The 26004-nt window shown below is 41.7% G+C and overlaps 1 protein-coding gene across 2 annotated transcripts in view; it reads left to right on the top strand.

Annotated features, from left to right (window-relative positions):
• Positions 1 to 26004, top strand: part of pde4a (phosphodiesterase 4A, cAMP-specific) — a 46462-nt gene that overhangs the window by 5479 nt on the left and 14979 nt on the right. The window contains exons 1-6 of one of the 2 annotated variants that reach the window (XM_023279637.3): positions 18618 to 19549; positions 21070 to 21255; positions 21634 to 21670; positions 21854 to 21924; positions 22684 to 22733; positions 25480 to 25592. In XM_023279637.3, coding sequence (XP_023135405.1) covers positions 19356 to 19549; positions 21070 to 21255; positions 21634 to 21670; positions 21854 to 21924; positions 22684 to 22733; positions 25480 to 25592 — 651 coding nt within the window. In that variant the 5' untranslated portion in view covers positions 18618 to 19355. Of the gene's footprint in view, positions 1 to 18617; positions 19550 to 21069; positions 21256 to 21633; positions 21671 to 21853; positions 21925 to 22683; positions 22734 to 25479; positions 25593 to 26004 lie in introns of those variants that run through there. The other variant, XM_023279636.3, reaches the window with a different exon arrangement.

Below are 26004 nucleotides of genomic sequence, written 5' to 3'. Positions count from 1 at the left end.
TCTTTCAAGATGTCCATTGTGATTGTGATAAGCCTCATGCTGGCCATTTTTATCTCTTCTTATCTAATAACATTGTTTGAATCAGCCTTTTGTTCATTAAAATGAGAGTCTTTGATTGCTGTATTTCTCTCTTTTTGATCCTCTATCCTCTCACTGCTTCATTTCACCTCGGTGTAAATGGGGAGTATTGATTGCGTCTCTATTTCTGTTCTCTGCTTTGTCTCTCTATTGTGTGGCCCGTCTCGCTGCTTCCCTGTAGCTTCTACGATTTTGTCTGATAGTCTTGTTCTTGCTTACAGCGGCATTAAGCGCACTATCATAAATCTATCATTTCATCCCCCCCCCCCCCGTCTGCTGAGATCATCGGCGGCCATATCTGAATCTCAAACCTTCACATCCCAGTGGTGAAATAAGCTGCCCACCACTGGCTGTGTGCAATGCATCACCTCTTCATATATTCTTCTCCTTAAATATATTTCATACTGACGTAATCTTTCATTCTTCATGCTCTAGTTTCTTGAAAAATCACAGACTTCAGGGGCATAGCAGACACAACCACCTTCATCATATGGCTGAAAATCAGCTGCCATGAAAGGAGGAGTTCAAACAGATCTACGCATCAAAGACAAGTCTACTTGGAGGAAAACACAGCCAGTAATTATGATGTGAGATGAAAATACACACATCTCTCTATAAGACATCCTATGTGAATTTAGTGCCACCTTTTCCTTGGATTTTATCTTTTTTATGACACACACACACACAAAAAAAAACTTTACAGTGGTAGTAATTTATTCTTCGAGCCCATCGGCGCTAAGAGGAGCTAAAAGGAAAAACCTTTTTAGTGTAATCAAGTCGCCCACTTCATACCAAGAAAAAAGGCCTTCGTTTGGAGAGACTTGGGAGAATTTAAATGTCAAAATGTGCTGTGTGTTCAATTTCAAAATAAGTGGTAGTCTTTCACCTCTCTGCAAATAGCTCAGCTTGATGGAAAACTGCTATGTGACGCTCCTTCAACGTGAGTGGAGATATTGGGCCTGTGTTGCACCCCAGCAGGCAAGGCAGACCACCGGCACTCAGAAACAGCTGGAGGTCCCTGACTCTGCGATGCCACCCTCCTGATCTGTGCTTTCGGCTGTTGTGTTGGCACAAATCCGCCTGAATGACCGAGACTGACAGTCCCTCTGTCAGCTGTGTCGAAGCAGAACGAGCAAATAGTGTACACCTGTCGAGCAGAGCACCAAGTCAAGCTAATGCGATGTATGTCAGGGCCAAGAGAGCCCAGTTCAAATCAAGAACTCACAACAAATCAGAGCCGTAAAAGGATGAAGGCGTGCACCTGGAGGCTACACTTGGCACAGAGACACTTCAAGTACCAGCCAACGTTTCATCTGAGGTATCCCTTCTGTACACCTCCTGCATTCTTGCCCAAAATGACTGGCCGAGTGTCGGCTTTAGTGGATGATTATGAGAGAGTGGCAGCTCTGTTCAGAGTAGAGGGACAGATGGCATTAATAGTGGCTTACCATGTCATGCTTACTGTAAACTGTGGCCAAGTCCAAGCAAATATGACCAATGCTTTGTTCCTTTCCTATCAGTTTACAGCATAAATCATCCTTGTACACACCGCCTGTGTATCATTTTTATTGTTGGCAGATATAGGAAGTACCTGAGACCAATTCTTAACAATTCCTGGTCTAACTCAGCTCCACTGTTACTGTGTGAGCTTGATTGGAAAAATGCCGGAAACAGCAGCGTGTAATATTCGGTTGCTATAAAAACAATAGCAGCATGAGAGCTTGTTAAATGTGCCATTGAATATTTTATAGTGTGATCATTTAGAAAGCAGCAACACAAGTCAGCCAGCAAATACATCAAATAGTCCTTGAGCTGTCCTTGTATGTGGCGAGGAAAGGATTCTGATACCTTAAAGAGACAATACCATAAAAATGTGTCATTATAAGTAAAAATCCTGCAAAGTCTGTAATGGGAAAATGACTCCTGTTAGTGCAAATAGTCTCATAAATGATTTTATTGATGCTGTTGTAGCTGGTCGATGTGGACGTCATTTTTTACAATTTTGATATATTTGGTAGGTCTATCTATAGCATAGTATGTTACGAGAGCATCTCATCATATGATAAAATCTTAATTTGTAGCTTTACCTGCCAAACAAGTGTAGAGGAATAAAAAGCGACAATATTTCCCTCGGAAATATAGAGCTACTTAAAATGGGAAAACACAGCTACCTTGAAAGTGTTCTTAAGAGCAACGCTAGAAGAAATGTTACCACAGCATGTTGATGCTCAAGAACCATCAGACAGGCATCAAAAACAGACTTGTGTTTTAGCTTTATTAAAGAGCAATTATGAGAGGATTCTCAAAGAACATTCCTTCAGCTGATAGATAAATTTGTCCTATATTCTGAGATTTCTTAAATATTTTTCTTTTAATTTAAAGTTTTCCAAAATGTGCAACAGCACGAGGACCATATTGAAGTGCATTATTCCCTGTTAAAGTTATATTGCATTCCTAAAAACTCATCTCTGTGCGTCAAAATCAGATTTTTATAAAAGAATCCCTGTTTATCTTAAAATGGTTTCGCTATATCTCCACACTGTTGATACCTTCCACCTATAAATTCATGCCTCTCTCTCTGCTGCTCACTGCAGCTCAAGCACACCAGCTACAATTCTGCTAAACCGCTGTAAAACTACTCTGAACTAATCAACAGGAAGTTCCAGAAACTGATTTTGACAAAGAATAATGAGACAAAAAGTCTGACCTTGCGAGGATTGGTTCCTTGGGTATAAAACCCTTTAGTCCGTGCTTTTGTCACCATCATTGGTACACTGCTGTTTCAAGATGGAAATGCTAAGCCATGGCATTGATTATTGGCTTCCCTCATGAGGTGTCCTCTAGCATATAAAAAAACATCACATGGACACATTTACAAGGCAAAAAAATTCAATTTTGACTGGAAGGCTCTTTAAAATGTAACAGTGCAGCACATGATACATGCATCCACATTACATTTAATATATGTATCCACTTTATATTACTGCATGTGGCAATGCCAGCTGGGCCTTGTGCTTTGAGACACACTGCACATGTTGTTTCCTGTCTTGATAAAGTCATGTTTTATTGCTCCTAAAACAGAATGATTCTGGAACCCATAAAAATAAAACAGATGCAATAGGCTTGTGTGAGGAATATATATATATATATATATATATATATATATATATATATATATATATATATATATATATATATATATATATATATATATATATATATATACACATATATATATATATATATATATATATATATATATAAAAAAAAACATCGCAATCTGTGCAGGTGCAACAAGGTTTGTGGGAACACTTGAGAATTTTACATAATTCATGAAACGGCTTATGATTTATAGCTGACTGAAGGTGTGGAAGGCTGATGCACACCCAAGATTCTGCTGTTAGGAGGAGAAAAAAAAAGCCGCTGTTCCACCTCCTGACCTATGCTAGATCAAGTGTGAGCATAACCTGTCTTGTCAGAGCGTTTCTTGTAGGTCACGTTCATGTTCACACATTAAAAAGCTACGTTCAGGCTGTTGGAGGACAGAGAGGGGGAAAAACACATGGCTTTAGGATTCAGGGTGGTATTTTTATTGGATGCTACTTTTCAGTTTGAGTTCGAGACGTTCTCAAGATTGCATTTTCTGATTTCTTGAGCAAGGTCCACACAGTTTTTTTTTTTTTTTAGTAACTTCCTCTATTATACAGTATATCCTCACTGGACTGGATTTTCTAAAGATGCTGACAGAGGATGGGGGGTGTATTTTACCCCCAACAAAGGCAAAGTAATTAACACCAGTGAGAGTCCAAATTCTCTCTTCGTTTTTTTCCCAGCCCTCTCTCAGTCTCTCTCTCTCATTTCTGTTGTGTGTTTGTGTATGGAGGACTTATTGTGTGATTACTTGTGTGGATTGGGGTTTTATTGTGAGAGGTTTCCCTCTCTTCTCACTCCATGCAGCTTTTCTACCCCTGAGCTTCTCATTTTTGTTGTTGACCTTTTTTCAGACAGAACTTGAAAGTTTTCTGGTGCAATCCACAGCACTGACCGTGCCCGGTGAAAGTTTCGGTGTGTCCCTGAGCAAGGGTGCCCAATCCTCCCAAATGTTTGCATCAGCACAGTCTGAAACCATGGACAGGAAATTAGCTAAAATCAGCTGTATTCAACCAGTGAAATATCTTGACTGAATTGCGATAGCAGCAGAAGAAGAGGGCGCTTCTGTGCACAAAGATGCTGCCTGCTTTAACCCTCTGAACTCCGGGCAGTTGTTTTTTTTTTTTGGATCCAGTCACATTTTCATTCACTGTGGGCTCATTTGTTGCTACCACATAAAGTCCTGCACCTTTGTGGAAACAGCACAACTATGGCGAAAAATAGCAAGAACTCAACAATGTCTTTTATGCAGTAGGATTTAGTTAATGCCAGAAATCATAAAAAGAAAGCTGGATTTCTTTTTTCTGGAATCAGTTTTCCAGGTGCAACCAGATGTTATCAGTACTGGAAAAAAACTCTATTTGCAATAGATATTTTACTACTTACATTTTAAACTTGCTTACTTGTCTCCTCTTTGTTCTGTGTATACACACTCTGCACTTTAATCAAAAATTCTGAATTGTTGTCACCAGACTGTTCGCCACAGCTGAGTTGCAAATGAATTGTTGGATGCACTGATGAAAGCAAAATTTTATTTATTTATTTTAAAAACAAAATCTGCTTAGTGTGTATTGTTTTTGGTGGATTTTAAACACGTAGATAAAATTATAATAATGATTAAATATTCAGATTTTAAGCTCAGATTTGGTCACCCATGACTAGTTCAGTAGAAATATATATCTTGAAAAATGGTATAGTTTTGGCAGTTTTTAAAAAGATAACATGCTTTTTGGTGGGTTCTGGGGTTCAGATAACCCCTGAGTGTAGTCCTTTGCAATATATCATGTACTGTAAATAAATATGAAGAAACTCTCACTGCTCATCTTGGCAGTACCTGACTCTTTCTAGGTGCAGGATAATAAAAAATGAGCAAAAAGGCGGAGCTGAGGTAGGTGATGTAAATGCTTCTGAACTATGGAGCATCTTATGACAGCACCCAGCTGTCACTTAAAGCAGAAATACATTTGATTATTCCCAACTTTAAGCCTTTATACAATTTAAATGCGCAAGTTATATATTAAATCAACCACTGTACAGTCGTCAGAACTGTAGAATTTGTTTATAGAGACCAAACTGCTTGTTGCACCAGGCCGTAAACATGTTTATTTCTGCTGTTAAGCTGGGCATTTTAACATGGAGATCTACAGGGAAATGACTCGCTTTTAGAACCAGCCTCAGGTGGCCACTCAAGGAACTGCAGCTTTTAACACTTGGGCAATGGCTCCATTTTTCAGCCCTAGAGATTGCTGCTTGTATCAAACAGGTGGGACGAGAGAAGCCGACACCAGGGAAAAGGTGTGAAAATAAGGAGAGTGTAAATGTGGCAACAAGGAAGTGCCCAAGTGTCTAGAGAATAAAGGATGTTCTGTCTTCTCAGATCATTGGTAGCTGTGTATTTTGTGGCATCAGATTTGATGCAAGACCTATCTGCGATTGGTTGTGCCCCTTGCCACTCACGGGCACATTTGCACAAGCCAGTGATGTTGTGTATATGGATGCCAGCCTTCCTCTCTCCCAGGGTGCTATAAATAGGGGGAGAGGAGCCTCGGGCACTCAGTGTAATGAGATTAAACCAAACCAGCCTCAGCTCCCAGTATTTTATTGAGCTTTATTTCAGTTCCCATTCTGTATTTCAATATGTATAAGCAAGATATTGAATGTGGCGGCTTCTGCGTGCTCGACCAGAGCCCATGCAAGAGCATTTGGCTGTGCATCAGAATATATAGTGTGCATTTGGCGGAAACAGCAAGAGCGAGAGATAATGTGAAAGACTTGTGTATGTGTGTAATGTCCTCATTTTGCGCCCTGCAGGGCATGGCACATATCCTAAAGATGTGTTCATCATGATGGTAAAGTGTTTGTCACCATAACGTTCTACTGTCACGAAGCTTCAACCACTGACTTGAAGTCATCACGAACTCCCCACTTTGCTTTCTGACTTTCCCCCAGCAGTTTCCATATTGTGCATGTGAGGCATGTCGGCTGCCGCCAGTGGAAAAGTGATAGTTAACCGCAGTGCATCACTTTTGTAGAATCCTGATTTGTGAAAGGCAGACAGAAAGCCACACTGGCAGAGCTATTGTGGCTGAAAGTCTGTGTGCGAGCATGTGCTTTTGTGAATGCTTTTTTATGAGACGGAAAGTGTCTGGGGACATGCAGAGTGGGAGACATCCATTCTGTTTGGACATACTGCTGATTCTCACAGCCCATATTCCCCAACTCTGACGTTGTGGAACGGTCTGCTAGACTCTGACTGCTTTTTCTACCAAGCCGCTCAGGCCTCATTACCCGATCACAGCTTCTTCCACCATCATTTTGCCATCAGTTAGGGAGCACTTGGCTCCCCAGGTTCACTCGATTCTCTGCTACTGATAAATATATGTTACACATCTCCTGCTCTTGTTCCCATTAGCAGGGAATGTAGCACCTACGAACATCATGTGCCCCTCTAAAACTCATCATGAGGACACTTTCATCAGTAGCTAATGAAAGAGACAGGAAAAATGAAGGAAGAGAGTGAAAAAAAGACAAGAGCAATACTAAAGTCATTTATAACAGAGGTAAACTCAGTAGTGCGCAAAATTCATCCATCTTTTACAGTTTCTTTTACTTTTTATTTGGCATCGTCAGTGCAGCTATGGCCAGATTTAGATGACAGAGCTTATAGATGAAATATTATTGATTTTGTCCTTCAACAATATATTGCTAAATCTTACATAAGCACCCACAAGTCAGCACAAATCCCCGATCTGATGTGGAGAACACACACAAGATGTTTCTTTTATGCTCTTTAATATAGTATTACCACAAAGTCAAACCAGCCCAGAGAGCACTTCAACTTCAAGTCATGCACATCTAAGAGAATCAAGGTGGTGATAAACTGTACAGCCTCAAAATCAAAGTGCCTGATTAATAACTGTAACTGTTGTTATATTAATGTGTTAAATCAGGTTGTTCATAATGTTTCGTCAAAAGATTTTTCATCATTTTCAGAATGTAGTTGCACTTTTTTGCACTAAAACAAAGGGGGAAATTTGGAGTTGTTGTTATTCATAGGTTATTATGCTATTATTTTACTGGTCTGGCCCACTTGAGATCAAATTGGGGTGTATATGGCCCCTGAACTAAAATGACGTTGACAGCCCTGTTGTAAAGCATCACCTTAAACGCTAATGGACAGCACTTTTGGTCACTTCTTGCTGCTGCAGTGTGACAAGTGAGACAGATACTGAAAGGTTCAAGTTTCTGGCACAACGTGATGCGAGGAGAAAAAAATTGGAGGGTGCATCTGAAGTGGGGAAATCAACATTTTTGTGCTTAAAAAAAAAAACAGGAGAAAACGAGGGACAAGAGGGCAGTGAATGACATGAGAACAAAAATGGCAGACAGACTGAATCATCAGACGAGCATTCGCTGCCTCGCTGCAAGGCAACGGCCCTGAGGCACTTTCACAATAAATGAATCCTCACACATACGGCTGCCTTCTCCTCACTAATGATATCTGACTGCAGTCTGGGATAATCATTTTCTTATTGTTCTCTCACTAACATGATTTTCCCTATTATTAATATTACAGCACTATAATCGGAGTACAGTTTTTCTAATTGTCCTCTTTCGATTTATGATATCAGACATGTAATTTACGTTAATGTAAAACACTCAATTTGTGATTGAGAGATTATTAATCTTGTTAGGGAACAATCCTGAAAAATATACATTAGTTGAATACATTTATAGCGAGCATTGTCACAAAAAGATTAAATTAAAACTGTATTTTTAATTATTTGATTCATAGTATTTTGCTTTAAGGATTCACACTTAAGTTTTGACTGCAATATTTCAACACCAACAAGATGGATTGTTGTGAAGTTTTGCGAGGAGGGCCGTGGTCCCCTGAGGATGAATTCCCCAGGCTTTGGTGATCCCCTGATATTCTGTCTAGCACCACCATGCAGTTGCATTTCAGAGTGAAATATCTTGAATTTGGAACACAGAGGATGCAGTGGAATAATTTTGATCCCCCAATTTTTCATCTTTTTAGAACCAGTGAAGTCAGAATTCCAGCTTGTCCCAATACATTTGTGACTAAATACCTGCAAAAGTAATAACACTCTCATCTAGTCCCGGCTATGCTGTATATACAGTCCTCATTTCCCAGTGTTTGACATGTTTTCCACTCGGGATCAATCGATGTTGCTTTTCTTGATGCCGATGCTGATAATTGGTAATCAAGAAATGCTGATAACTGATATTTGAAACCGGTATACATTAATTGAGCTGTTTTAACATCATGTGACAGCAGAGAACCTGTCATTCATAACTAGGCTTCTTCGTTACTAAGGATGATTAGAGCTGAGTGTGTCAAATAGAAAAAAGAGCGATTAAATTAGAACGTTATTTCTCTGTTTATGTAGAATTAACTGAGATTAATCAGTTTGTCTCCTGCAATTACATCAGCTGTTCTTCTATATTTTCTTAATCTTTCACTGTTCTATCACTTTTATTGTCCACTGAAGGTCCAGATCGTAAAGGATTACTAATTATTATTTTACAGACTCTGTTTCAGGGATATCTATCGCCACTGTGAGAGTAGACAATTTCCTGGTTTGTTGTTGTTCAGTTTTTGCTGCCTGAGAGACATTTCTGAGACCACAGAGGGACTCAACAGACGGAGAAAGGTGAATGCAGCAGACCTGAGGTAGCACATTTAATTAATCAATAAACGGTCAATAAAAATACAGATAATCTAAAAAATGGCAAATATTGGACACGATGATAATCTGTCTATCCTTACTCTGCACTTAGGGTCTAGTAACATGGAAGCCGATGCCAATACCGATTCATCAAGCAGTCCTATCACTGTCACTAAGAACTGACGTACACCCGTCAGTCACAACATAAAAAACAGTGACAGGTAAGGTGAATATCACTGATCAGTCCTTTACAATGCTGGGGAATCTTTGGTACTGGCATTCATGTGGACTTTGACACATACCACTCACCTAAACATTGTTGTAAACCAAGCAACTTCATGAAACAGCTTGAGGAACACGACTAAGAGCCCACAGCACTGAGGTCCAGTGTCCCTGACCCATGGGTCAGAGCTGCATAGGCAGCACAAGGGAGACCTTCACAATAACAGGCGGGTGGTTTAAATATTGTTGTTGATCTGAGCCAAATATTTCCCCATATATCCCGAACTTTACTATAATTTTGGTGTCACAATTTAGGATTACTCAATCTCTAACACAAAATTTTATTGCAAGGCTTTTGATTATTTACGTTTCATATACACTACCGTTCAAAAGTTTGGGGTCACTTGGAAATGTCTTTATTTTTGAAAGAAAATCAGTTTTTTTTCAATGAAGATAACATTAACTTAATCAGAAATAAAGTCTAGACATTGTTAATGTGGTAAATGACTATTCTAGCTGGAAACGGCTGATTTTCAATGGAATATCTACATAGAGGTACAGAGGAACATTTCCAGGAAACCATCACTCCTGTGTTCTAATGCTACATTGCATTAGCTAATCATGTTGAAAGGCTAATTGATGATTAGAAAACCCTTGAGCAATTATGATTGCAAATGAATAAAAGTGTGAGTTTTCATCTAAAACAAGAAATCGCCTGGGTGACCCCAAACTTTTGAACAGTAGTGTGTGTTTAATTAAAAGACAGCATTCAATTTTCAGTGTTGATAGGCTGTTAATCGTGATGTGTAACCAATCAGTCAGTGCTGTGGGCGGGACATTGCTCAAGACCACACAGTAACTACAGAGAGAGAGAGGGGGCAGCATCACAGCCACAGCAGTCTGACTCACCACATGTGGATTGTGGGTAAAAGCCTGCCTGCTACCACACTGAAAAGTTTCGTTGAGGATTTGGATCATGCAGTAAAGCAAACATGCAAGTTTTTTTTTTGTTTAAAAAAAATAAATAAATAAATAAATCAAATTAGTCATTTTACCGACAGTTTTTGCCCTCTTTCAGGAAAATGTTACACCAAAAACTAAATTCACTGTTTTGAGGGGACATAGTTGCTGCGTTCTTCACTTAACTCCACCCAATGTGATTGGTTTAAGGAAACACAAACAATTCATTATAGCAGACTAATAAGGTAACGGTCTGAGAGCCAACATTTTCTAAATGAACTTACTTGATTGGAAATTGGTTAAAAAAAGATTCTATTTATCAGAAAAATGTTAAATATTGCATCTGATAATAATGGATTAACCTTTACTCTGCACTCTAATATAAGATGGTGAATGTAAAAGACAAAAATGCATAGTTGCAAGACATCAGCATGCTGCTGTTGTCATCATGAGCATTTCATCATTGTAAAATTCATGTTTATTTCAAGCGCCGCCTTATGGAGGCGATAGCACGACTGTAGACTCTTAATGTTGGTCTGTATATTCAAAATGGACAGTGAAAGGTGTCACACAATGAGAAAATTATCATCCTCCCCTGAAGCTCCCCTCAGGTCTACAAGGTGCAAAACCATCTTTCAGATCAATATTTTGTGGCCCACAACTTTTTGGTTGGCTCTTAATGCTCTCAGACTGTACGCAACCTTCCCAGCAACAAACTGCAGACAGACAAAGATAGCAACTGGCTTTTGAACACAGTGCAGCATTTAGCAGCTTAAGAGCCAAATAATTCCCTCAGGGGTTATTGGAGAACATAATAGAGCTGAAAGGAGAGCCAGTATCGGACATGCTAATGGCTAACACAGCATTAAAAGTGTAAATATGTCAGTGTTGTGTTCACAGCTTGTCTTCGCTGGCTCCAAGTAAACTCAGTTACTGTGGCGAAATTGAAAACACTTTGAAAAGACGTGGGGTGTGATGGAAAGGTGTGATTTCTCTTGACGGCATTTTAAGGAGAAAAAAAAAAGCAGTTGCTTATGGCAGTACCATGAGGAACAAACAAGCGGGAAGGAATTCATTGGGGTGCTCGCTTTTGTTCAGCCACGCCACAAAATGCATTAAAGGACAATCCGGAGCATCGAGCTAAATGGACCGTTTCACTGTGTGTTCAAATCAACCTTGCACGCCTTCTCACTCAGCTGCACCCTGCCCAAGCATTTGTTTTTTACACCACATTATATCAGTAATTATCTATCATTTCAGGGTAATACGCAGCCAACCATCTTTGTGCTGGGGAATATGTATGACGAATTGGATGCTAAGATTGCTTATTAGTCTGCAGTTCATTTTAAGATTTGATTCAACATGACAGATGAATTTGAAAATTAAGAGAAATGGTATGGAGATTTATTCTCCATAGATAGATAGACAGATAGACAAACTCTAACATTAGTAAAGAGTGGCAGACTGAGTGAAAAGACAGATGGAGGAAAAGATGGAGGAAAAGATAGTGAGATGGTGAGGAGGAACACAGCCACAGTGACACAAAGGTAGCTCTGGATGACTCACACTTCTGTTTTCTCTCTTTCTCTCTGTCTCTCTCTCTCTCTTCATCTCTCTCCAGTCTGGATTAAAATAAAAGAGGCCCAGCAGCCCCAGCCTGCAGAGAGGGAGTTACGCGCTCCATCTCGGAGATAGGGTGATGTGCTAAAAATACCGCTCCTTGTGTGGGTTTGTTGGGGAGGGAGGTGGTGGTGATGGTGGGGGTGGGGGTGGGGGGCAACAGCATGGGGAGGGAGGTTTATGGATTTGGTGGTATAGTAGAGACGCCAGCACTATCACTACTTTCCACAGTCCAGCGCTATCGCATATCCAGCTTCTTCTCCCATCATCTGTTCGCTCCACAATCTGCACTAATTGGGGTTTTTTTGTAAGAGCCACTTTCTAGGAATGCCGGTCAGTGCAATTAAAATCTAGTTCATTACGCCGAATTCAGCTAGCTACGGCTTTTATCTTGTTTGACCCCCCATTTATTCTTCCCACAACACCCCCCTCACCCCCTTTCCGCTCTCGTCTCCTCTCTGAGAAACTCCATTAAACATCAAAAGCAAATCAATGCCGTTCTATTGCTCTCGCCGCTGCGACCAGTTGCTCTTCCCGTCGAGGAGTTCTGCCTCTCAGCTCCTAATTTTCTGGATGTGAGTGGCAAGGAACTAAGATACTGAACACGTCCCTCCATCTGTCATCTCTCAGGATGCTTCTTCTGTGTCAGCTGATCCATCTGTTTAGCCAACAACAGCAGAGACCTGGAGAAATGCAGTGGAGTTTTCGTACCTGCAAGGTGCTTCCTCAGTGGAACAACGCTCGTTAAATGAACCGTTTCTTGGGGTTTCCGGCGCCCACTGCCCGGATATTGAGGACTTGGTAGTTGCAAAAAAAAAAAAAAAAAAGACTTTTGGGAGTCACGATTCTTAAATACTTACCTTTTACACTCAACGGCCTCCGGGATCGCAGCAGGGATTTACATATAAAAGGGAAGGGATCTCCATGGAGCATGAAGAGTGAAGAGAGGAGGGAGTTTCTGCTGGAGCTGAGTGTAAATAAATCGGTTGTAATTACTCATTTTGCATTGACAAGAAATGTGAAAGAATGATGAAGATACTCAGGGGCTTATGAATAAAGGACACAAAAAGAAAGAAAACTCACACAACTATTCCGTTACGCGATGATGGCCCTGCTGACAGCGAGCGCACTTTTCAAACTTCAAGCTTTAAGCGCATTTGAGGGTCTTTCGTGCGACCACTTCTGGCTTCTTGCATATAAAGTTCCCCCAATTCTAGATCACTCCAGCAGTAAAAATAATCCTGAACATACAGACAAGTGAAGCGTTGAATTTTATCCCCAAATTGTCAAATAACGTTGACGGTCCTTGTCGTTCATCTGACCTCAGTCCAACTGAGCATGTGTTTCACTTCCTGAAGACAGACTGACGGCAAAAAACGGCTGCAAAACAAGTAAGAAGTGAAGATGGCTATGGTACAGGCTGGTCACTGCAAGGATTCACAACCATTTATTTATTTCTGACTTGCTGAATTACTTTCTAAAGACTGAAATATGGGGATTGTTTGTGTTGTACAGTAGAAAGGCTCCAGTGTTAATTCGTTATCGATGTCAGCGTCTTGATATTAAAGAAGAGAGGCAGTATTTTGACCTCATAGTGACAGTTGCAAATCAAACTCAGTGTGTGCACTTAGTGAACTAAACAGAGCTGAAAGTCGAGCAGCCCATGAAGCAGGCGGTGACGGAACGAGTCAGTCTCCACCTGGGGAGAGACTCCTGTCAGTTTCCAGGAGTTCGGAGATCTGCTGACATGAAGTGACGGACGCCTCTGGTGGGTTTTACAGAACACAGAATGTAAGACGATCCTCAGGGCAGAAGAGCCCAAATTCTTCAGGTGAAAGCAAACACTGTGCTAAGAGCTACCTGTGTGAACCGTGGATTCCTGGTACAGTGCACTGATAGATTAAGAGGGCTGAGTGTGGCCGTCCTTTCTCTGTGTGGAGGGCCTGTTGCTGTGCAGAATAAAGGCTGATTATCCTGTGTAGTGTAGCCCATAAAATAAATCCCTTTCCTGTGGCTTTTGCCAGGTGTATGATTGCGGCCAATCCCTCCGGGTTCTTCCTGAAATGCATGTGTTTTGCACTTTCAGAGGCTGCGGCCGGCTCTGTGTTTCAGGCTGCCTGGAGCCGAGGTTGGTGATCCTGTGGGCAGGATAATCTGCTGTAATCTCCAGCTCTGTGATCTGACCACAGCACAGGAGGAGAGCTGGACGGGTGGGAGCGGCTATGGATGGAGGGGACAGCTGTGGGGAGAACAGGGGAGGGGCAGGGCTGAGGGAGCTCAGCCATTTATGCTTAAAAATTTTACACTGTCACACATTTACATGCAGTGTTAAACAAACAAGCAGAAAATTGACATAAAGCTCAAAATGGCAAGAGAGATGCAGTTATATTGAGGTTTCTTATGAGATTTACTTTCCAGTTTATTATCTGCAGTGATGGGCATCTGCTCATGAGTATAGTTGCTTCTGAACCTGATTCAGTCCAGTATTAGAAGAGACATGTGGATCTGACTGCAGCTCCAGTGACTTATAAAGTGAGTGTGGGGGTAGGGGCTGAAGTGGATTAGAATTTTCATCGGGGTAGGCATTGTTTTCATTCTTATCTGAGAAAATATCTGTGACTCATCGGAGTCATATGCATGAAAGGACTCATAACAAGTCTCCATAATGCAGCTGTTTACAAACTGGATAAGGGAAGGGGTTTCTGGAGAGTTTTAACTCGGATACAATGCAGGCTGGGAAGTATGCTAATGAGATGGCAATGCTTCTTAACTAACATCATTTGATGAGTTTAATGAGCACTCAGCAGCCAGGTCAGAAGAAGTCATGGTGCTTGAATACATGATTATAAGTTCCAAAATGGTTGTGACTGTAAGAACTGCAGATTTGATCTAATTACTGCATTGGTGATGGAGGATCAGTAGATGTTAGTAAATTCTGAGATTTTACAGTGTGGCTGCTGGCCAACCTGTCACTTTCTCGTTAGCGAGCTTCTCACAGCTCAGTCCAACTGTTTCTTTCTCCTCCTGTCTTCTGTCTTTTTCATCCTCCTCCATGTATGTCACTGCGTTATTCTCATCTCAGCTCTGTGAAGCTCCAGTGGCCAGATGCCCTCTCTCTGCCCATGTGCCGTGGCGGCAGCACTCTCCCCTCCGAGCTTCCTCTTCTTGTGCATCGTACTGTAAATGTCGGCATTAAAATGTAAGCGGGCATGAGCGTGCCTTGGCTTCTCTTGTGTTTGCCTGAGAATCACAAAGGGCAAGTCGAGGCAAGCAGAGATGGCAAGCCTTGCTCTGGACATGTCATTTGAGATGTGTCAGTTATGGGCATGCTGCCTGAAAAGCATGAGAGTGCTTCATAATAAACCCCCCACCCTCCTAATGCTCTCAATAGATCTGCAGATGATTCAAGCACAGCGGTAGAGTACAGCTGTGATAATATGGTCAGCCTATAAAAGTAGCACCCTTTCCCAATTTGCAAGTCCTCACTCCTCTTCCCTTCAACTGCCCTCACTGCCACCCCCACACTGGTAGCAATCAGCCAGGTGCTAAATGCCTGGGTGAGGCACAGCTCATGGGTGGGTGGGGGGTGTAGTGGAAGGACGAGGAGGATGAGGATGGGAGGGGGGAGCTGAAATTGCACGTGGAAATAAGCATCTGTGCTTGTTTGGCAGAGGAGGAAGCGGGGGCAGGAAATAACTGTCATTCTCCAACAAGGCTTAGAGTACGGTTTGTGCGGGCCGTGTGTGTGTGTGTGTGTGTGTGTGTGTGTGTGTGTGTGTGTGTGTGTGTGTGTGTGTGTGTGTGTGTGTGTGTGTGTGTGTGTGTGTGTGTGTGTGAGTGTGTCATGGGGGAAAGAGGAGAGGGCAATGGACTCGGGCAGGTTAATCATTAACTTACTGAACCGAGACGAATGAAGAAACAGGGTTGGGGCGAGGTCTGACTGAGAGTATATATATTTTTTAAAGCAGCTTAAATGAATACGGGTTGGCTCATCCGTTCAGAGGCCTGATTAACAGCGACGCACACAGAAAGGAGAGCTGACACCGACCAGACTATTTGGGGTGGTGGGTGGGGGGAAGAATGCTGATGTGGCAGCAGCCTGCCTGAGCCAGGGGCTTCCTCCTGATGACTGTTAATGAATAATCGATGGCAAGAGAGGGTCAATGCAGGAGGGATGTATGTAAATCTCCTCTACACTCTTGTATAGACTTATAGGTTTAATTAAACTAATCGCTGTATTGACTCAGGGCTCCAAAGCCCTTTGAAGCCTGCTGTATTAATGACATGAAATCAGGCTCCCTCTTTTGTTGCAGAAATGTGTGCAGAGAGGAGACTAAATGAAGTACCGCTGCAGCACAGTCCAATTTTCCCAGCTTACTCTGCACACAAGGACTGTGAGAAGATGTATGATCGTAATTTAATAACCAAACTAGTAATACCTGAGAATACTCAACGAAAATACAATTCAGCTCCATGTTACAGGGTTGCTGCACATACAATAAATGAGCTTTACATTTTCCAAGTCACTGGCTACGTCTCTCAGACTTGCCATCACATTGTTAACACATCCATTATCATAGGTCTCTTTGTCTCTGGTAGGCGTCACAGAGCCTCGGTCAGATGACAGAGTGATGCAGTTCAGGTAGCGTGGCTGCATGAGAGACTCTAATGTGCTCCACTCCATCCTAACAGAGACAGTTAACAAACTGTCCTCTGTAAGGAGTCACTCTGTTGGCACAAATCCTCTTCCCTTCTGCAACCTCTGATCATCATGTCATTGTCTGCAGCGATACACTCCAGGGACTCTGCTTTCACATAATGAAACCAAGAGAGCTGCCCACAGCCCAACTTATAATCACCCCATGTACAGTGTGTGTCTGTGTGCACGCAACAAGTTTGCCTTTTTTGTTTTTCTAATAGTGTTGAGTGAAAACAAAAGAGCTTCAGAGTTCATGCTCATCTGTGTAAATGTAACATGGGGGTGTGTTTTCACCAGCATGTGTCCACGTGTGTGTGTGTGTGCGTGTGTGTGTTAGTGTGTGTGTGTATCCATGGGTGTGGATGAGTCACTTTGAGAGGTCTCACCGGCTATTATCAAGCCGGGACTCGATATTTAATAGGAGGTAGAATAATTGTCTCTTCATCAGCTCTCCAGAGATTACAATAGTAACTGTCAAGTGAATTAGAATTCTTGACATTTTTCCCAGAGTCTGTCTTTGAAAGGCAGTGTTCAAACAGGCTGCACACAAGGCCTTTTCGAGAAAGACTTTCCAAGACGAGCTCTACCATCCATCCCTGACGCGTCATAAACAAACGGTAGTTACTCTCTACCAGGAAGAGAAGGGAGGGAAAAGACAGAGTCAGAATAAAGGGAGACTGTGGAAGGTAACAGGAGAGAAGGAAGCAGCTTGACAAGGCATCTTATCTCCACTGTGTTCTTCGCTGTGCTCGGGCTTTAAGCTGATTGCTGAAAGGTGGAACAATGAATTCAGGCAGCAGGTTCTGCTTGCCTTGTTTTTAGCAAGTTGCTGTTGCAGAAAAGGCTGAGGGAAAAACAGGTACTATTCCCAAGGCGTCATCATTTGTGCATATTGAAATTGCGACCCACATTCTGAATATCTTTTCTTATTGTTTCTGCTCACGACTGACATAAAAAAAACACACACAAATGCAGGTTGTCAGATGCCTGACGCACATACCAAATAAAGAAATGCTTGCACGATTTAAAATCTCCAATCTGTATTCCAAACACTGACAAAAAGTAGCCTTGATACCGAAAAACAAAAAGTGCTTGTGGACTGAGTTTTCCACTCGGACAAGCAGAAATTAAGAATTCAATTTAATGAAGAATAAACATGACATGATGATCTGATTTTATTATTCCATTTATTTCAGGAGTGCAAAAACTGAAATTTCTTTTGCACAAAAGCTGAAATAATGGACTGGAATTGCTATTGTTCTCAACTGTATTTTTAAACACAGCCTCTTAAGAAAAAAAAACTAAGTTAGTTATACTATCCAGTGCTGTTTCCTGTATTTTCACTGATAACCTTTAAATTCTATTTGGAATATAGACGATGTAGTTTGAAATAATAAAGCTTGATAGCGTAAATGAAGTTAGAAATATTCTCCTGGAGTATAAGTCATTGCTGCAGTGAAAGCGTAAACTTTGCAGCTGTTACTGAGAAATTCTTGTGTAACATTTTATTAAATTGCTCAAACCTCCTGTCCTTCTCTTTTCAAAGGAAATTGCCACACTTGCCACAGTGTTGTTTCCAAATGCCATTTTGGTAATTCCGGGGTTAATGAGGTAGTTACGAAGCTATTTATCAATGCCTCTTTTATGAAAGTAATAAACGACAGGAAGGTCCTCAGGAGCTATGCTGCCTGCAAACCTGACACCTGCAGTGGTTCAATAACTCCAGGGTAGTTTTTTTTTATCAACACTGCAGCAAAATTTCCGCATGTTAGAAAACAGATGTGATTCTTTGAGAAACAATGGAAGTGTAAAGGAAAAAAACAAACCGCTCGAGGCTTTCTACCATTTTTATCCAGTGTCATCACTGTATTAGTTGTGGTTGACCTAATGCACCTTGTTTGAATGCTGCTTCATGGTCTAATTGTTGCTCGTAGAGAATATTAAGGTGGCACCGCGTCTGCTCACATCTAAAGGCCAAAGAAAGTGCTGTTGGTGAACAAGGCTGTTGATGTCAAAATACAAAATGTTTTGGATGCAAACCTTGCACGCTCTTTAGTAGAACATGTAAACATTTACACAGGGGTATGAGTCAACTCATTTTCCCCTGACTTTATTTCTCCTCCCCTTCCTGGGCTGTTTGTATCTTCTCTTCAAATCCTCATTACACAGGCTTGGCGTGTTGCTGTATTCTAGTGCCTGTGGTCTGTTTCTCTCGCTGATCAGCCTTCCTGTTGCTGCAGAGGAACTGTGAGCAGTGAGATAAGGATAGTGAGAGCACATGCTTGCATTAGGGAGGCGGGGGGAGAAAAAAACTTTGTACATACAAGAGGGCAAAAGGCTGGCTAATTGGGAAATTAACAGAGATCATCATGGTTCTCGTGGCTGCTTTTGCAGCGAAGGTGTCGTGAAGGTTGCAAGAGCCACAGCAACCTGGAAGCTGGATGGGGACAGACATCTGGGCAGTTCCAACGGCAGCAGCGGAACTCAATCAGAGCTGATGTGGGGAAACATCAGAAGAACGTCTCCTCTGTGAGGAACAGACAGACCTCAAACAAACCCAGCACAAGCAAGGATTAAAGAGACCTGAATAAATCCAGGGAACAAACTGAGGCTGTGAGGAAGGAGAATTGGAGTTAAAGCATCCAGGGCCTGAGGATCACAGCAGAGGATATGCATGCTGATGAACTTTGACTCCTCCAGCACGTTGGAGGAGCAAGACTAAAGGGAGGATCAGGCCTTGTTAGCTCTGGATTGAGGACAGTTTGCAGCGCGTACAGGCAGGTGCTGTCTGCATGAGACGTGAACATGCACTAAAAAAGTGGATGAGGGGGACTGTGTGGGAGGGAGACAGCCATACAGAGCGAGACAGAGAGTTGTAAGTGGAGTCTGGGGGAGTTTTCTGGTCAGCTCCAGCTGGGCCAGATCTGGCAGCGATGAGTCAGAGGAAGCTGACACGACAGCTGAGGTTATGGGACACTCCCGAGGGTCCACCCCCTGCACCCTCTCTCACCTCACCTGTGTCTCCGGTCGATCAGTCTCGCGGACACGGGGGCTCGACTCTGTTTCGCCGTATGAAACTGAACCGCAGTATTCAGGAGCGCAGACGCTCATCTCACTGCATTTGCAGGTACAGTTGTGCACCAAGTCACTAATCTTTAATGTGTCCCAGTCGTGACTGAGCTGTCTTTGCTCCAATTTAAAAAAACAAAAAGTGACTTGTGATTATTCTGCGTGAATTCAGGTGAGGTTTGAGCACCAAAAACATTTGTGCAAATGTGACTGTAATGCAGCTCACTGAGGAGGATTTCAGAGTGAATTATTCCATGCACACACTGTAACAACCTTAGTCAAATGGATTAGATTTTGGGAAGCGCTGAATGCAGAATGCTGAAGTATCATAATTATGTTCAAAGTTGGCAGAAAAAAATAAATAAAAATGGGGATTAGCACTTGCAGCTTGCAGAGAGTTCCCCCCTGGCAGACGTTTTTGATGTGTTTTTCATTACTGAGGAAACTTGTTTAATGACAATTTGATCTGCAGCCATGTTCACAAAGCCTTCTGGGGAAAGGAGTGGCTCCCTAATTGGCCAATTTATAAGTAAACTCTAAAAATAGCAGAGTTCAAGCTTAATTTTAGAAATTAAACTGAAAGGCGTTCACAACTGTGTTGACTAAAAAAAAAAGTTTGAAAAGTTTGAGGAGAGATGCTGTGGAGATTAAAGTTATCCTGGATTAAAAATAGAAGCAGCAGCTGCACTGCGATGTGTTTACCTATCTGTCCCTGTCATCCCAACATATGAATACTGGGACAAATATAGATTGGTATTCTTATATATGGAAGTCCTGTTGCGGTTTTCGTGTGCAGAAAACCTAACAAATCAAGAATCTTCACGAATATTGATGGAATAACTGGTGTTTCCACTGTTACCACAACATTGTCCATCATTTTTTTTTTTGCTATATGATATTAAACACTAAAACCTGCCTTTACTTCTTTGCTGCACATCTCAGCATGTCACCAGCACCTGTAGATAAGTGGAATAGTGTGATACCATCTTATTGCACGGCCCTGCATGTGTGCATCGTGGTGTGTGTGTGCAAGTGATAAACAAAATGGTTAGCCAGTTCTAGGAAAGCTTCTACACAGTCCTACTAGAGGTCAAAAGTCCACAGGGAGCCTTTAATATGTATGAGTGTTCTTAATCGGCTGAGAGTCTCTTTTATCCTTTAGGTCTAAAACAGATCGCAACCCAAATCAAAAAATCTCCATCATTTTCAAACTGACAGCTTTGGCCCAGAGACAATCTGTGTGTTGATGTGTCTCATTCTGCTCACTTAAATGTGGCTCTCTCTAAAACATGACTTGTCAGTAAAGTGTAATTCTCGGAGGAACCCGGTGGCGGTCTGCCAATCCGACGGCACTGCGGAGTCACAGCTGCATGCGTTCTTGCTGTAACGTCTGTCACATCTCGCCTTCTTCAACTCACTTTCAACAAACTGGAAACACTACAGGAGGACGGGGGCCTGAGTTGGGGTATTTGGGGTTATCTGGCCGCTGATTTATTCTCACGGTGGGATAAGAATAGCTGCAAAGCAAGCACCTGCATTACATGTAACCGGTGTTTCGTCTCTCCTCTGACCCCTCAGCTTCGATTCAGAGAATGGTCCCTCACCAGGCCGCAGTCCCATGGATTCGCAGGCGAGTCCTGGGTTGGTGCTCCATCCTTCTTTTCCCCAGAGCCAACGCAGGGAGTCCTTCCTGTACCGCTCCGACTCAGACTACGACACATCCCCCAAAACCATGTCACGCAACTCCTCCATCAACAGTGAGGGGTAAGCATGAAGCCATCATCCTACATCCATCATGTGGCTGAACAAATGTTCAGCACACACACACAATAGTGACTGCATTTCATCCCAATCAGCACAGCCACTGTTATAACTGTAATTGTGCCAGCATTATGCTAATGAAATCATGTTGACTCCTCATACATTAACAGCTGATTTCTGTTTCTTGGCCTATCTTTCAGTGGGCTTGAAACATCCAAAACCTTCCCATCAGTGCATTCCAGATGTCTGTTTAGATCCACATAGGTCTTTGTAAACATCCAGCTTGCAGATTCAGCCTCTTCATGTAAACAGCAACACCGAGCACTGCAGCTGCACTCACATTTGTCTACAATCTCTCACTTTTTTATTTTGGTCCTGCAGGCACGCCGAAGACATGATCGTCACCCCTTTCGCTCAGGTATGTTTTTTTTCCTTGCGCAAACTTGTCTGACATGTTTAATTGCTGTAAATGACTAGAAAAGGGTGGCTAATTAGTGCAGTGAACTTGTCCTCCCTCCCTCCCTCCCTCCCTCCCTCTTCCTCCTCCTCCTCCTCCTCCTCCTCCTCCTCTCCCCTCCTACGCTGTCCATCCATCCCCCAGGTGTTGGCCAGCCTACGAACTGTAAGAAGCAACTTCACCATCCTCGCCAATGTCACAACACCCACTAACAAGTCAGTATCATGCTGTCAAACACCCCTTCCAACCCCCCCACTTACACTCGTCACGACTGCCTGCTTAGTTTGCAGTGTGTGTATATGCTAATGCCTCCGTCTCCTTGCTCCCATGTGGGAAAACACTTCAGCCATCATGATTAACCAGTTTGTGATTAGCAGACAATGCTCAAGGAAAATATGATCTGCATTATTTGGCATGTTTCCAGCTAGCTGTCTGAGGACTGAGTGCAGAGAGCTCCATGCCTCAGATGTGCGTCCCTGACTCTGTGCCCAGACGATGGAGACGGTCAATAACACTAAAATTATTCTCCTTTGCAATGCAGTAGACAGAAGGAGCCCGAGCTGGCAGGCTTTTAGCTCCACGTCAATATGATATATATAAAGCAGTGCACCACAGAATTATCAGCGGCTATAATTACGCAGTGTTGTGCCCTGAAAATGCCTCCTTCACTACTCAATTACAAAACCACAAAAGCTATTTGAAAAAAGGGCAGGCTTTGCTTTTGACTCTTTTGGAAATATTTAAATTTATATGTGCTTTAACAATGCACACATTGCAACATTATGATGCAGAAACACACCTCTCAATTTATTTCATTGCATAAATGAAAAATATAAACACAAATATTTGTATCCCCCTATGTGAATGTGCCAAGCCTCTTGTTGCCTCATACTGTAATGTTGAGTGTGTTGAAGCCCAGCAGGGGGCAGCAGTGTGTAGTTCTCCAGCTGATGCTATGATGTGTTTGTCCACAGGAGGTCACCAGTGACAAGCCAACCCACTGTTCCCCAAGCTACACTCTCTGGTATGTAGTCAGCTAATTAAAACTCTTAGTCCGAAGAGTTTCCTGTAAGGGCACACTAGGGCTCCCACACTGTGAAAATGCATAATCAGTAATGAAAATGACTGAGAGCATTCCCACAACATTTTGTGGCTATTATCGAGGAATTGTTTAATTAACTGCACTGGTCACATTTTATGAGGATTGAATGGATCTTAAATAATTAAATGTTATGATGTTTGGGAAAAATAAAGCAAGCACACACACACACACACACACACACACACACACACACACACACATATATGTGTGTGTGTGTGTGTGTGTGTGTGTGTGTGTGTGTGTGTGTGTGTGTGTGTGTGTGTGTGTGTGTGTGTGTGTGTGTGTGTGTAATGAACTCATTTATACATACAGTGCAAAACAATACACTTTTATTGCCCAAAAAGTGTTTCTTTTGCTAATGTCTCATTGTACTCTGAAATGAAAGCAAAGAACAAACAAATGACGTTTAAAAAAATATCTATTTATAAACCAAAATGTATTCTAAACTTTAGACTCATCAAAGTAGCCACCTTTGGCAGATATAACAGCTGAACACACTCGTGGCATTCTTTCCACAAAGGAAATCAAATATTCTTCAGAAATTTCTTCCCAACTCTGTTGCTGAAGTTCACATAAATGTGTGACACTTGTAGGTTGCTTTGCTTTCACTCTTCTGCCCTGTTCATCCCAAACCAGCTCCATGGGGTTTAAGTCTGGAGAATGTGCTGGACACTTCATGTTTTCAAGCTTACCATCTTGTTTTGTTCCCTAAGATAGTTCTGGCATAGCTTGGACTTATGTTTTGGGTTATTATCTTGCTGTAGGATGAACCCCTGACCAACTACAAACATACCAGAGGATACTGCATGGTGCTGCAGAATGCTGTGGTAGCTGTTTTGGTTCAGGGTTCCTCTCACTCTGTACAAGTCACTGACCCTAGATCCAACAAAACAGCCCCAGACCATCATGCTTCTTCCATGTTTGACAGTTGATGACACACACTGAGGAACCATCCTTTCACCTACTTGACAGCGTACAAAAATCCTGTGTGATGAACCAAAGATTTCAAATTTTGATTCATCAGTCCATAATACCTTCTTCCAGTCTTCAGTAGTCCATTGGTGTTGTTTCATAGCCCAGGCAAGCCTCTTTTTCTGATTCTGACATCTTAACAATGGTTTCCTTGCTACAACTCGACCTGTCAAACCTGCAACTCCAAGTCTTCTCTTCACAGTTGAAACTGAGACTTCTTGCTATGACCACTATTAAGCTGTGCTTGAAGCTGCCTATCATCAAGCTGTTGACTCTCAGAAACTTGTCTTCTGATTCTGTTGTGTTTTTGGGTCTTCCAGACCTCTTCCTGTCAGAGTTTCTACCAGTTTCTGAGCCTTTTGATGGTGAAGAAAACTGTACTCACTGACACCTTGACTTTCTTCGCAATTTCTCTGTAGGAAAGACCTACATTTTTAAGTGTTATGGTCTGTCTCTCTTCTATTGTTAATTGTCCTCACCATTTTTACCACAACACACTACTTTTTGCAGTATGGTACTGCTCAAATAATGCTCTGGAGGGTATGGTGCCACGGTGTGTTCCAAAACTACTTTTATGCAGACAGAGGGAGTTGTAAGTAATCAAGAAAAGTTGGGGCATCTGTAGGATTTGGTAGCACCAGCGTTCAAGGCTTGATCAACCTCTATTGCTGCAGAACAGCTTTAAGCTGTTAACCCAATTCTTGTTCCCCGAAAAAGGCCTTTTTGTATAATTCTGAAATATAAATTATTTTTCAGTTTTGAGCAACCTTACCTTTTTTAACCTCTGGCAGTTCACCACTTACCTTTGAACCATTTTAAACTATTCATTGGACTTGAACTACTTGAATTTCAATACAAAAAAGATGGGAAAATTGTGGTGTTCTAAAACTTTCAACTGATAGTATATTTGCTAGTCTTTGAAAGGCGAAAATAAACAAATTTACTCATTTGTGTTTGGATGCATTAAAAGACCCTTTAATTCCATAGTTAACTTTGAATTTAAACTTGTATGTGTTATTTAGCTGATTGCAATTTAAAATATATAAACATTTTAATGAGTAAGTAAATATTTCTGATGTGAAAACTATTTTGTGGCATCAGAAAGAAGGAATAACTTGACAGAGTAAAATTAATAAATAAAGGGAGCATTCTACATATTTGCAAGTCTTTAGAAAGCAAAAATAAACAAATCCACTAATTTGTGTTTGGATGCATTAAAAGATCTTTCTGTCAATTTTACAGTTAATATTTGAAATTAAGCTCATATGTTTGTGTTATCTGTTCGTAATTTAAAACATAAGAACATTTGACTAAGTAAATATTTCTGATGTGAAAACAATTGTGTTGCATTGGAAAAAAGAAAGAATTTAATTGCTGTGTTTATGCACATTTACACATGTAAATCCATTTTATTGTGCAGTTATCTTGTTTTGAATCAGTTGATCAAGATTAAATACTCCATTTACATGCATCATACTGATTGAAAACAATGTGAAAGTGTAATTTTAAATATAAATGCATACATTTTTGATCATAGGCAGCTCATGTGGTGGCTTTCAGTTCTTCATGTACACATTCCCATAACTTTCAGCAGTGTCAGATCCCTTTAAATGGGAGATTCATCACTGTTTTATGGCATATTTTGTGCTCTTCCTCTACTGCTGGTTTATATATTGCCTGTGTTTGTCCTTGCCAGAGGAGACATACCAGCAGATGGCTCGGGAGACTCTGGAGGAGCTGGACTGGTGTCTGGACCAGCTGGAGACTATTCAGACCCACCGCTCAGTCAGCGAGATGGCCTCCAACAAGGTGCACACCTGTCCACACACAAACATGTTCGCTTGAACTTCCACTGTCCATCCACCTCAGCTGTTAAGCCGGTATGGTGCCAGCATCTTGATGAGCAACAAATAAACTAGCTCACAGGGACATTTAATCACATAATGAGATCCGATTGTAATTGGGCTTTAGCTGTATCACACAGCGCACAAAATTAGGTTCCTGTTTAAGTGTCCGCTTTCCTGGAAATACAAACAATGGAGCTCCACTAGGGTGAATTGTTGAAGTGAACCAAAGGAGTATCTGCAGCAGTGTGTAAAACAATGGCTGTCACATATAACCTTCACACATATTCACATAATATTGTTCAGCAAAAGACTTGAAGTACAAAAAGCAGAACAAGTAAATATTGGAAAACAAATCTTTCCTGGGTTTATTTTCA

Source organism: Amphiprion ocellaris, chromosome 19, assembly GCF_022539595.1.
Source record: "Amphiprion ocellaris isolate individual 3 ecotype Okinawa chromosome 19, ASM2253959v1, whole genome shotgun sequence".
In the NCBI taxonomy this organism is placed as follows: Eukaryota; Metazoa; Chordata; class Actinopteri; family Pomacentridae; genus Amphiprion; species Amphiprion ocellaris.
Note: the sequence above shows the minus strand (reverse complement) of the source record. Positions and strands in the feature narration are given on the sequence as shown.